This window comes from Palaemon carinicauda, chromosome 14, assembly GCF_036898095.1.
Source record: "Palaemon carinicauda isolate YSFRI2023 chromosome 14, ASM3689809v2, whole genome shotgun sequence".
NCBI lineage: Eukaryota > Metazoa > Arthropoda > Malacostraca > Decapoda > Palaemonidae > Palaemon > Palaemon carinicauda.
The window spans coordinates 9,074,518-9,088,146 of record NC_090738.1 but is presented as its reverse complement, the minus strand read 5'-3'; the positions used below and the strand labels follow the sequence as shown (position 1 = coordinate 9,088,146).

General features: G+C 41.3%; 1 protein-coding gene across 1 annotated transcript; it reads right to left on the bottom strand.

Moving 5' to 3' along the window:
- Window positions 1-6,610: 6,610 nt before the first annotated feature.
- LOC137652677 (uncharacterized) lies at window positions 6,611-8,533 on the bottom strand. Its single transcript, XM_068386081.1, has 2 exons — window positions 7,459-8,533; window positions 6,611-6,819 (listed from the first exon to the last, which is right to left on the bottom strand). Exons 1-2 carry the CDS (start codon window positions 8,531-8,533, stop codon window positions 6,611-6,613), a joined length of 1,284 nt encoding a protein of 427 aa, XP_068242182.1.
- Between the last annotated feature and the right edge of the window lie 5,096 nt (window positions 8,534-13,629).

Below are 13,629 nucleotides of genomic sequence, written 5' to 3'. Positions count from 1 at the left end.
AATCACAAGGATCAACTAAATATACATAGATACAATTCTCACATAACACTTGCAAAGACTATAGGGAAACTGACCTGGTGTGGAGAATTTTTTAATGGTTGTGTTCTGAGTGGGAACTTAGTCCGGGAAAGTCTCCTTATAACAGTTACATAAAGTTCAACAGGGGAGGATAGGAGCACTTACTCTCGGGGCACAAACACCCTGCTAATACTTTACTGTCACAATTCACTAACCATCACTCACATACAAAAGGGAAATTTTACTGTCCAGAGGCCGAAGCACTCCACACGTAGAAATCTCAATAATTTATGGCCTACTCTAGCTTTGTCAGGTCTATAGTCATCTCATTCTCAGGCTCTGTTCCGGCTCCGTCCCAGCTACCCCAATGAAATGCTGGACAGTTATTTTACGTTAATGTAAGGTAGACAAAATCCAAAATGGGAGCAGTGATGTAAAGTAGTTTAAAAGTTTAAAGATAAGGATCTTTACCTTCGAAGCAAATATATTAATGCAAAGTACCTCGCTGTTACCACCTATAGACTTACTCTTTAAATATGGGGTATTTTGTCCCGTGATCAACTATTCATTTCATACATTAAAATAAATGAGGGAGCAAAAATACTAAGGAGGTTTAATTAACCTAATATTGATTTATTTCACAAATTTACATAAAAGAAACGGACATCTTAACAAAGACAAAAAATGGTATCAAAGAGAATTCAAATTAAGAGCAATTCAAAATTATAAAGATGATGGTTTAGACACGCGGTCTGCAATAATCAAAATGGGGTCTGGCACGTGGCCCACGTGACCCAGAGACTATGCTAGTCTCCAAACAAGAAATAATAATGGAAAAATATTTACACACAATCCCACCGCACACAGTCCGAATAGTGTAATTAGCCAGGTTCCCTATCAAGTTAAAATTAGTCTAAGCTAATAAAAAATGGGGGAAAACTAAATGGCCATTGTTGTAGTACCTGCACTCCTTTAAGATTAGTCCTATGCCCGTGATAGCTGTTGACCTGGTTGTTGCACTAATGGGCACGCTGCACTCTTGCCTGGCTCACCCCAAGAATCCTCGTTGGCTACAACTATGGTATCCCAGGGTCCTCTTCTTCTCAATCTCTCCGACCGGCAGCAACAGGACTCCTTGGTGAGTCACGTTTTGGGAGAGAGAGTAGGGGGGGGGGTGAGCCAGAAGTGCAAGGGTTCAATGACCAGGCAGGTCAGCTGGCTATGGCAGCTTCTCGTAGAATGACCTCGACTCTACGGTCAAAGAGATCACCTGGCTTCACCTTTCCAGACAGGTGAAGAGCTTGATGTGCATGGTAATCCATTGGGGGTGCCATATCGGGACTTAAGGACAGGGCAATATATTGTTGCAGGGAGTGCAGAGGAGGCAGGATTTTGTACTAAATACTTAGAGAAATCTTGCTGCTCTAAGGGAGTTTATATATACAACAATCCTACCTATTCTGGCTTGCTAAAAATAATATTTTAAAATGATTAATTAGCAATGGACTGGTACGATGGGCATACATCTTAAAATTAACAAACCTTAATTGGTATTGAGAAATATAAGATGCATTAATTCAGCAGTATTGGAATTTATATAAAATGTGCAGTTTAGGAATTTAATCTCGACCCATGTAGTTTAAGGAAAGAACCAACATACGCCGGGGTTACCACTAAGGCCATCTGTTGTGCGTATCTACGCTGTGACGTCACGAGCATGGCGTGCGCCACTGTCAACAAGTTTAGATTAGTCTTCCCTATGTTTCGTTAAAGAAAACTAGATGTAGGAGAGAATGTTTAAGGGGTAGCTATAGTATTAGTAGAAGAGATCTAAAAATACGATTAAAAGAAGAAGAGTGAAGAAAATTCTTCACACCTGGTTACAATAGGGAGAGAGAGACTACAATTATAGACCACTTACTTGAGCTGAGGACCTTGGACAAAAAAGGCCGAGATGAGCTCTGCAGCTCCGACGAAAACTTTGTTTTCCCGCGCTCTCTGACTCTAAACCTATACATAGGATATTTTCATCATGGTACAATAAAATGAATCATAAATTACAAATACTCAATTTCTTTAACATCCGCTCCTTCCCTACCAGGTGGTTACTCTTTAGGCTCCAAAACAGTCTCGTATCAAACCATAGTCATTCGTCTCAACGCCCGCGAGTTCTTCCAGCCTTCCCTCAAATTTAACGTAACGTTGCTGGAGTTAAATGGCGGGAATTTCGAATGATCAGTTTGAAATTCCCGACATCCTCCACACCCCAAATTAAAGGAGCGATGAAACGTCGGTCAATTGGGCGAGACTGGACTCGGGGGGGGGGGGGGGGGGGGGGGGTTAACTACTCCAAGACTCCGTTAGGCTCGCTGAGTAGCGCTCCGCAACGACTCTAACAGAGCATACACAATGTACAGCATACAGCAATGTTACCCCGGGGCAATTAACTCTTACATGTGTACACAAAATAATAATCCAAAGGTACCTATACAACAGTTCAAATTAGGCAATGGGCCTAAGACAAATCATAATGTTGCAAAAAATAGCAATAGAAATGTACTCGCAAGTAATACATATAACGATTCAAATGGAAAGGCAATTAGGCAATGGGCCTAAGACAAATCAGTTTTACATTTGTGTATGAAAACAGCAGAAAATGGCAGTAGAAATGTACTCATACATAATACAGAAACGATTCAAATGGAAAAGCAATTAGGCAATGGGCCTAAGACAAATCAGAAAATAGCAAAAAATAGCAATAGAAATGTATACATAACAATTCAAATGGAAAGGCAATTAGGCAATGGGCCTAAGACAAATCAGAAAATAGCAGAAAATAGCAATTGAAATGTATTCACACAATACATAACGATTCAATCATAAGTCAATCTGCCTTTACTCACATTAATCGATACATAAATAGATTCGATCATAAGGCATTCTGCCTTTATTCACATTAATCGAATCACTCTTCTAGCACTGCCACATACAGGCTATTACTTAATGGAGTACAAGAGGGAGGGGCCTGGTTCTGTACAACACTCGGTCTGTAGGTACGAGAGACCATCCCGTCCCCGTTCTCCACACCCTACGCACTTCCAACTTCCGTAGATTCATGCACACCTACAATCTGTTTCTCCACCCTCCCTACCTACCAGATAGGACACTCCCCTTTTCACTCACTGTTTGCAGCTATGCCTTATATATTGTCACTTCTCAGCAGACGATCCATCAGTTCTCGCTGCTTCGCGGCAGCCATTCTCAATGGGCGTGCAGAACGTCCTTGTGCGTCCGTCTACTTTGATTCTGTTTCACTTTCACTTCTCTCACTAACTGCATAGTTCTCACCTTTATCGTCGTTGTCGACGGGTCCTGTGGCTGGTTGTTGAGTTCTCGTAGCCGGAGCCATTTCCTGGTTATCCCCAGACGTCTCAACGATCCCTGGCATTCCTGCTGTCGAACTGTACGCGCCCTCTTCTCCATCATCGCCATCGTCGTCGTCTTCTTCTCCATCATCATCCTCAGAGGGGGCTATTTCCAGGGGAACCAGGTGGCTGACAGCTCGCAGTGCCTCAACACCCTCGAACAACACTTTGGCCGAACGCACGACTCCGTCGTCGTCAGGATATGTCTCCACAACACGTCCAAGAGGCCACGTAACTCTTTTTTGATTCTCTTGTTTTACCAGCACGACGTCTCCAGGGTGCAGCTTGGAGGGTTCCCCAGACCGATAGTCGTGCTGGCCTCTCAAGGCACTCAAGTATTCCCTTCTCCACCTCTCTCGGAAGGCCTTTAAAGAATCTGTTAGTTTTAGGTAGCGATCACGTAGCCTCCGAGAGGTAAAGGTCGCGTTGAGGTGGTCGTCTGGCAAGATCGGTGCCATGAGGTGGACTGGGTGTCCTCTTAACAAATGGGAGGGGGCGAGGACTTCATCCTCGTACTTGTCGCCGCTGTACATAAGCGGCCGATTATTCACCACTGCTTCTGCTTCTTTCACAAGGGTTAGTACGTGGGCGTCCGGTAAGTATTTCTTTCCGAGGGCTATCTGGAGGGTTCGTTTCGTTACCCCTATCAGACGCTCGAAGAACCCACCTTTATACCAGTTTTCCTCAAGAACGGCTGAACTTCATCTTCTTCGTAGAGTCCCTGAAGGAGGTGGCTGGCAGTTTTGAAAGTCTGATGGTTATCAGACATGATGAACTGCGGGGCACCGTGTGTGGCGCTAAACCGCCTTAGTGCTAACACGAATTCTTCCGCTTCCAGGGAGGGGCAGAAATCAAGGTACACGGCTCTGCTAGCCATGCATGTTATGATCAGTATGTAGCCTGGCCGCGTCTCGGTCTGTATGGCTGCTGTTTGGTCCACTCCGACTGCTGTAAAGGGTTTTGTGAGAGTGATCCTCTCCTTCGGTAGAGGGGGTGGTGGTGGCTGTTTCATTAGAGGTTGGAAGGCCTGTACACATTCTGGACATTGTCGCACGGTTCGCTTCGCAATGGAACGTAGACCTGCCACCCAGCATTTCTGTCGAAAGATACCCATTAGTGTATTCACCCCACAATGCAAATGCAACTGATGTAAATAACTTAAATAAATCCTGACTAAATGCCCTTTGGCTGGCAAGAGAATTAACTGATTAGTTTCTTCTACTTGGGACACTCGTCCCCTAGTACAAATAAGACTATCTATTAAGACTAGATTCAATTGTCTGACAAAATTAGCAACTTCTCGAGGGGGTCTGACTCCGTCCTCTAAGTAAGCATAAACTGTAGGCAAATAATGTTTTTGCTCTAGTTGGACAACAATACTGAACAGATGCCGTTCTATTTTAGTAAACCTTTTGATTACTTCAACAACTCTCAACAAGAATTGGAATTCTACTTCCCTTTGCAGAATTTCCCATATCTCGCCTGGGGGGAAGGATTCATTTCCTCCCTTAATTCATGCACCGCCACGACTGTTGTTTTTTCCTGGGTTGGATCTTCTTCCTTGCAAGGAACAGGCTTTCCCGTGGTCCTGAGGAATTCTGGACCGTTCCTCCACAAGGAGTTATCTAGCAGTTGTTGCGTCGTTGCACCTCTGGACAGGATATCAGCAGGGTTCTGTTTACTGGGGACATGTATCAAACTGAATCGACAAACCTGCTGAAGAAAAACAATCTCCGCCACTCGGTTAGATTTAAAAACGTTTTTGTGGTCCTTGGCCTCGGGAGATGCTACCCATGCCAACGTGACCTTACTGTCTGTCCATATGACTACCTCTCGTGGTTCTATCAGCTCTTTGAGGGTCTTTGCTAATCTGCTGCCTAGCAACAATACTAGCAGTTCTAGCTTGGGAATCGTCAATTTGTTCATTCCCTTCGGAGTGATCCTCATTTTACTAGTTATTAGGTATACCTGATTGCAGTTGTCCCTGGTATATGCTACTGCGCCGTATGCCTTATTGCTGGGATCGGTGAATACATGGAGTTCTAAACCTTTCCTACCTATTGTTCTTGGAAAAGTGATTTTGCTCACCGCTTTCAAATCACTCAACAACTCACTCGCTTCTCTAGCCCTTTCTCCTTTCAACACATCATTCCAACCCACGTCATCCTCCCATAGTTGTTGGAGGAAAAGTTTTCCTCTTACAAACAATGGGCTTATCAAACCTATCGGATCGTAAATTGAGACCAACAGGGAAAGTACCCTACGCTTCGTAGGCACCCATCCCTCCCCCAACTCACAGATTCTCTTACTTTCTTTCACACACAATCTGTCTACATCTCGGGTCTATCGCAACCCAAGCACGTTCACACTCACTCTTTCTCGCTATCAAAGGCCAAGTGATTGGACGCCCACCCTTCTAAAGGCATACCCGCCCCTGTTAAGATGTTATCAACAGACTCATGCTCCTGCCTCATGCTCTCCAGATTTTCGAAAGTGGCCAGATAATTATCGACATAAAAATACTTTACCAAATCTGGCCTACCTTCCCCTTTGAAATGATAATTTAACACTTGTTGTAACAAAAATGAACTTGCCGTGATGCCGAACACCACGACTCTAAAGGCGAAGGTAAGCGCTCGACCTGCTGCCTCGCGCCACAGAAATCGTGTGTATTTGGCATCACGAGGATCCAACAAGACACGATGGAAGGCTTTGCTGATGTCAGCTAACATGGCATATCTGTTCAACCTAAACCTTATGATTAAATGATATGCTAATTCTACTAAATTGGGGCCAGGCAATAGGCATTCATTCAAGGACTTACCACCTTTCGATTTCGCGGAGGCATTGAACACAATTCTAAGGGGGGTGGTGCGGCTATCTTTCCTGATTCCAAAGTGCGGCATATAATAACCTTCCACCTTGGGTTCCTTCACTTCAGATATAAAACCCGCTTCAATATATTTATCTATTACTCCTTGGTATTGATCAAAATATTCCCTATCCTTCCTGAATTTAGTTTGCAACGACTCTAACTGCGCTATAGCGTTTCTATAGTTTGTCTCTGGCCTAGCATCCGACCCGAATGGTAGGCTAACCTGATATCCCTCCGGTTTTTTCACAACACTTCGCGATACATTTCGCACGGCTTCCGCCTCGCGAACAGTCTATTGCTCTGATGGGGCGATGCCAACACGGTCCAAACGCCACCATTCATCTACATCAAACTGATATGGTTCGTTCATGATTTTGCACACTCTAAGCGTTCTTACCTGTTCAACCTTTTCCCCTTGAAATAGCCACTGCGGCACCTTCCCATATGGGGACATACCATTATGAGTCAGGAAAAGATTGATCCCATCCACTTTCTCTACGCCTATAATAAAATAACTGAAATAATCAGCCCCTACTAATATGTGTACATTTTTCATTGTATCGGATTGGTTTGCTGGATCGGCTAACGTGACTCCCTTGCTCAACAGATGCTGTCTGACTTTTACATAACCAGCATTATGTATTGGGACGTCTACGTTTTCGTGTGCCACTAGCTTCATCCGCACGGATCTTTTTCCCATCTCAACCCTGCAACTCACTACATTGTACTGTCCACTTATTTCCGCGGAGCCGAATGGAGCTATATTCAATGACACTCGTCCTACCACCGGTAGACCTAATTGACTCGCGATTTTTGCTGATATGAAGCTCCTTTGGCTCCCGGAGTCGAGGAATAGTCGGACTCGCTTGCTACCTTGTTTTCGATATATTTCTGCCATCGCGGTTGGCAAGAGGGTACATGGGAGGTCTACGTCAGATTTCTGTGCAATCTTTGCGCTTTTGCATGGTTTAGATTCTACCTTAACCTTGGATGGACGGGGGGAAGTTTTGTGCTGTGTAGGCGTCGCATTTACTACGGGGCGGGACATTGTTGATTGACTATTGCTACTATTGGGGTTAGATTGCGGTCGTCTTCCCGCATTGTGATCATCGCAAATTGCGGTGTGGTGGTTGGCATTACAAATTTTGCAAGAACTTGGGACGGGACATTTATCACTACGATGACCTGACTTTGTACAATTAAAGCAAAGGCCCCTTTTAAGCAAAACGCGGCGTCTGGCAGCTACGTCAGTTACTTGGCAACATCCGTGAGGCGGGTGCCGTTCGCTACAAAATGGGCAAGAATTATTGTGGACAGGTTTGGATTTCAGTCTTAAACTGTTGTCTGTTCTTTTATCATACTCAAGTTTGTCGCCTCTTTGCAACGCATCATCTTCGAGCATTCTTATAATAAAGTCTATTGCGTCATAGAACTCATCTAACGTATAATCACATTTTCTTAAATGCTCGACCACTTTCCTATAGAGCTTTCCCTCGGATAATTTTTGATTTATGAGACTCATGACCATGCCCTGGCCTATATCGTCTTTACTCAACCTTTTAATTTGTTCAATTATGATTGTTAACTCGAAACGGAACCTTTTGAGCTCTACGGGGTCTAGTGACGGCACAAATATGTTAGCTAATTTTCGGTGCAAAATCACGAGCGTCTGATGTACATTACCATATTGTTTATCTAGTAGATCTAACGCTATTCTATAGTTCGCAGCGGTTACACTTGGAGATTTCACTATTCTAAGCGACTCTTTGCCCAATGTCCCCAGCAAATAGGTAAATTTAGATACATCATCTAAATCGGCTCTTCTGTCTACATTTATTGTAAAGAGCTCAAGATACGGAGCATATTCCTGCACTTCCCCTTCAAACGTGGGGAGAGGCAGTGGTTTCAACCTGGGGAGAGCAACATTCCCCGTTGGCGTGCTTTTCACTTGGTCTATACGGTTGTGTAGAAGGGTAGAAGCACGTGTAGCTTCACCCAGCGTGTGCCTGATTCGGGCTTCTAAACTAGGTTCTAGTTTTACATGCTGATTTTTGTACAGCGTTCTCAGCTGTCTGACCTCTTCCTGGAGTTCCGTTACTAGATTCCGATAGACGGACTCAGAATATGTCTCAATCAGCGCACGTTGCGTTTCGCTAAGTAAGTCTGCTACGAGGCCCATCGACGCCTCAATGTGCACAATCGTGGCCACTGCCATTTTGACTACTTTACTTCACTTCGGGAGTTTGGCAAACTAGGTACAGAATAAGGTTTAAGTTACAAGGATGGGGGCACAAGAAAACCAGACACGTGGTTGATCGCACATCGGGACGTGAAGGACCTTAATTGTTAAGTCTCTCTCCTTTTCAAAAGCTCATATTTTCTTGAATTCCTGTCTAGCTCTGGGAGACACTTGCCATCCGGTTCGAAGGACCAGTTGTCGTGAATTTCACTTCGACAGATAATAAAGTTCTAGGCCCGATGTTAAGGGCCGATAGCAAGACCTTGAAGAGGTAAGACTCCCAAAACCTTCCAGGAATCAACAAAATACAGCTACACTTTAACAATTTTATTACAAAAATAGTTATTTAAGAAAGGGAATAACATAACAAAACATTTACTCTGCATACTAAATGAAATATATGACTCAAAATAATCTCATGCGTTCCCAAAAAAACTAAGTCCACATCGGACTCAAATTAAGTAAAAATAAATTTAATTTCAGCAATTTGCCTTGGTAAACGGCATACCAAAGCTTTCTCACGTAATTAAATGAATAACGCTGATCCCCAATCACAAGGATCAACTAAATATACATAGATACAATTCTCACATAACACTTGCAAAGACTATAGGGAAACCGACCTGGTTACAATAGGGGGAGAGAGACTACAATTATAGACCACTTACTTGAGCTGAGGACCTTGGGCAAAAGAGGCCGAGCTGAGCTCTGCAGCTCCGACGAAAACTTTGTTTTCCCGCGCTCTCTGACTCTAAACCTATACATAGGATATTTTCATCATGGTACAATAAAATGAATCATAAATTACAAATACTCAATTTCTTTAACATCCGCTCCTTCCCTACCAGGTGGTTACTCTTTAGGCTCCAAAACAGTCTCGTATTAAACCAGTCATTCGTCTCAACGCCCGCGAGTTCTTCCAGCCTTCCCTCAAATTTAACGTAACCATAGATTAAGGGAGCCATGCGTCATCTCTGCCTCTCCATATGGCGTTTTTGTCACACCATACACAGCAGCGCCATCTGGTTTTAGTTGCGGTGACTTGATGACCAAACCATGCCGAGAGTTAACAGCCATTCGCAGTACTGTGCTGCTATAAATTGCAGTAATTCGCGAGCCAAGAACCCGGAATTAGCTTTTTTCACCTTTCCAAAGTCTGGAAAACGTACAGATGTATCCAATATTGAAACGTAAGTACTAAATAATGAGATTTTTGGGGCGTTTCTGTGGGCGATAATAAAGGTGTTTTCCGCTTCGCCTATTAAGATAGAGTGCATTGATTCTTTCAGCAGGTGTGTTGCCTTGCCAGATTGTCAATCACTGCTTGCCTCAATCAATCTATGCTTCAATCCCAGTTCTCAATGCGTTTCCTATTCGCTATGGCCCATCCCCACCCAACTGTTATGCACGAACTGACGAAACCATCCCCAAATCTATAATAGTAAGCGGCCCCCCCCCCACGGCATTGGCAGAGAAACCTAGGAACAAACGTAACAGAAAAGCTTTAATACTTGAACACATATGAGAAGTCTCTTGTTCGTAGATCAATTTGTTCGAATGTGGATTGAAAGAAATCGAAGTGACTATTATTTGTTGGAATTTTTTTCTACGCTCTGATTCTGCAAAATGCCTATATGTAACAAACCACAAACGTTCATATTGATTGCTGAATTCCATATTGATTGCTCGAGTTGATAGTGATCGCCCTATGCATTCAAACATGGCTAATGCCTCGATCAATATCACATTCTTACATCAATCCACAAAACATCATATTGATCTCGCAAGAACATAATTGTTTCATGCTTCTACAGATTCCAGAATATTATGCATCCAGTAGTGATTGGAAAAATTTAATATATGAAATTTACCCTGATTTTGTTAACAAATTGGAACAGATTGCCATGTGATTTCAATATAGGTGTGTGGTCGTTTGTGTTTTATTTGCATGTCATTTCATCAAATTTTTGACAGTACTTTTCCAACATTATACGCTTGTCTGGTTATAAATGCCAATTGTTCATTGTTCATTTAAAAAAAAGTGAGCTGCCTAAAACATTAATCTGATAATAGGCATCATGCTATTTTACCTTTCCTATGCCTTCAATGTTATTTTTGACAATGTTAACCTCACAAAAATCTTGTTCATTGCTTTTTCTGAACACAATTTATTTTATGCACACTTTTTTTTCTTTTTTTCCTGCACAACTTTTTGGTTTGTTTTAGATAATCGATTCCTAGATTTTCAAATCGATTATCGGAGTCGGTTTGTTTTTTCAAGTGATGATCAAAAAAGTCGATAATCGGTCCATCACTATTTAATACTTTAACAGATATGAGCATAATGAGAAGTCTCTTGTCTGTAGATCAATCTGTTTGAATGTGGATTGGAAGAAATAAAAGTGAGTGTCTTTTACAGATTTGAGAATATAATGCATCGAGTAGTGATTGGAGAAAAAAAAAACTTGAATATATGAAATTTACCCTGATTTTGTGAACAAATCGGAACAGACTGCCATGTGATTGCAATATAGGTGTGTGGTCATTTGTGTCCTATTTGCATATCATTTCATCAAATTTTGTCTACAGTACTTTTCCAACATTACACGCATGCCTGGTTATAAATGCTGATTGTTCCTTGTTCATTTCAGGAATAAAAGTGATTTTTGCTATAAATTTTTGCTATTGCTATTATATTCGGTGAAAAGCATGTGATTTTGTTGTCAATCCAACATTGATTGTTAACGAAGTGATGTACTTTTAATAACAATTGATGAATAAATACATGATCTGAATAACAACAGGTGCAAACTATTGTCTATTATATGAAATAGCTATGATGGCTAATGTTATGACCATGAAATAAATTCCTTATGAAAAAACAAATCCACCAACCTTGCAAGAAAAATCTTTGTTTTTTGAAAATCAAGTATCGTGTAAGTACATCTATTGGCGGGTATTTGGACTTTAGACAATTTTGCGAAAATTAAATTTTTTTAATTTAACCATAGAAAAAAAATTACATTATTTTTCTTTTATGTACCAAGGGCTGAATATATAATTTGTGGATAAACAAGTTGCGAACAACAGCAATGTAATGACGTTTTATTTTATTAACGGTTTTATTGAGCCTAATTACTGTACCTGGTACAATAAAAAAGTTTAATATCACCAGTGCTAGTAAATTTAGGGAGATTACTAGATAATAGTATATGACACACTCTGCCAATTAAGTCCCGGTATAATTCACTTCATACCAAGAAAGCCTGGACTGGAACCACAGACACTAGGAAACTGAAACATCTTTTTTTTTCATATTTTTGCTGGGATTTAATTTTTACTAGTACGTCATCTACCAGGGATGGAAGTTATTTTATAGATTGTGTGTTTGCCAAGGATCTTCAAAACCACCAATATTTGGCTATGCTTCACGCTTTCCATTAGTTTTTTTTTATTTGTCACGTATCAAACCAGTTTCCACGGATAATCAAACTTCTTAAAATAATACATCTATGATCAAACACAGCTGCTGCTTGAGCCGGCCGTTATGACCGCAATAGAACATAGATGGCGCTGCATGCGTGGTGTGACACCTTGTCATAATGTAGTGACGCATCTATGGCTCCCTTAATCTATGACGTAACGTTGCTGGAGTTAAATGGCGGGAATTTCGAATGATCAGTTCGAAATTCCCGACAATTATTATTATTATTATTATTATTATTATTATTATTATTATTATTATTATTATTATTATTATTATTAGCTAAGCTACAATCCTAGTTGAAAAAGCAGGATGCTTTATGCTCGAGGGCTCCAACAGGGAATATTGATCAATAAAAAATTTAAATAAGAAAAAAATAAACTATATAGGCTATACGATGTAACAATACAATATATCTTACGATGAATAAAAATGTTACTGTAAATAGATCTTTCATTTATAAGCAACGAAGAGAGAATCGTGTGCATGACTGTACCGTCAAGTAAGAGAACACTAACCTAAGACAGAGGAAGACCTTAGGACAGAGGCTATGGCATTACCCAAGCCTAGAGAACAATGGTTTGATTTTGGAGTGTCTTTCTCCTAGAAACACTGCTTACCATAACTAGAGAATCTTCTACTCGGACCAAGAGGAAAGTAGCCACTGAATAATTAGTTCAGTAGTTAACCCTTTGAGCGAAGATTTTTTTTTTTTTTTTTTTAGTGTAGTATTTCAATGGGTGGCTGTTGTCTTGGCCAGCCAACTACCTATTAAAAAGGCCTTAACAGCCTGGGTACTTGCCATAAGTGTTATGATACCAGGGGTTATGTGAAGTCTGGTGTGGACCTCTAGACCATGAACAACACATGCCCCCTTTTTATATCATATTCGCCAAAGTCGTAATTATAGGCCTTCAGTTAATTAAACACCAACCCCTCTTCATAACTCAACCTCCTTAAGTAAATAAGAATAAACGCACCAAAATTAAGTGAAAAAGAAAATTTGAAAAAACTACAGTAGGCTACTTATACGAAAAGTTTTTATGTTTATGAAGTAGGCCTAAAGCAAGATGCTATAAGCCCAGGGGGCTCCAACAGGGAAAATACCCCAGTGAGGAAAGAAAACAAGGAAAAATAAAATATATTAAGAACAGTAACATTAAAAGAAATATTTCCTATATAAAAAATAAAAACTTTAACAAAGCAAGAGGAAGAGAAGTAAGACAGAATAGTGTGCCCTAGTGTACCCTCAAGCAAGAGAACTCTACCCCAAGATAGTGGAAGACCATGGAACAGAGGCTATGGCACTAGCCAAGACTAGAGAACAATGGTTTGATTTTGGAGTAGCCTTCTCCTAGAAGAGCTGCTTACCACCATAGCTAAAGAGTCTCTGCATCAAGGCACTGGTATCTACAACAAAGACACAGACCTTTGGACCCATTAAAGTTGCTAAATACTATATCACCCTAGTCAACTGTGGTTTGTTTGCTGGGAGGAATTGGCTACATTTCTTGTTTCCAAGTTCTTAGAGCCTGAGGTAGTTGTTCAGCCTATGTTCTGGCAATCGACATCCTCTGAAAGAGTAATT

Excerpts from the sequence above, each read along its gene's own strand:
- LOC137652677 (XM_068386081.1), bottom strand. The coding sequence starts at position 8,533 with ATGGCAGTGGCCACGATTGTGCACATTGAGGCGTCGATGGGCCTCGTA. Across the intron at positions 6,820-7,458 it reads CCCAAGTTCTTGCAAAATTT|GCGTAGAGAAAGTGGATGGG; the intron begins GTAATGCCAACC and ends ATTTTATTATAG.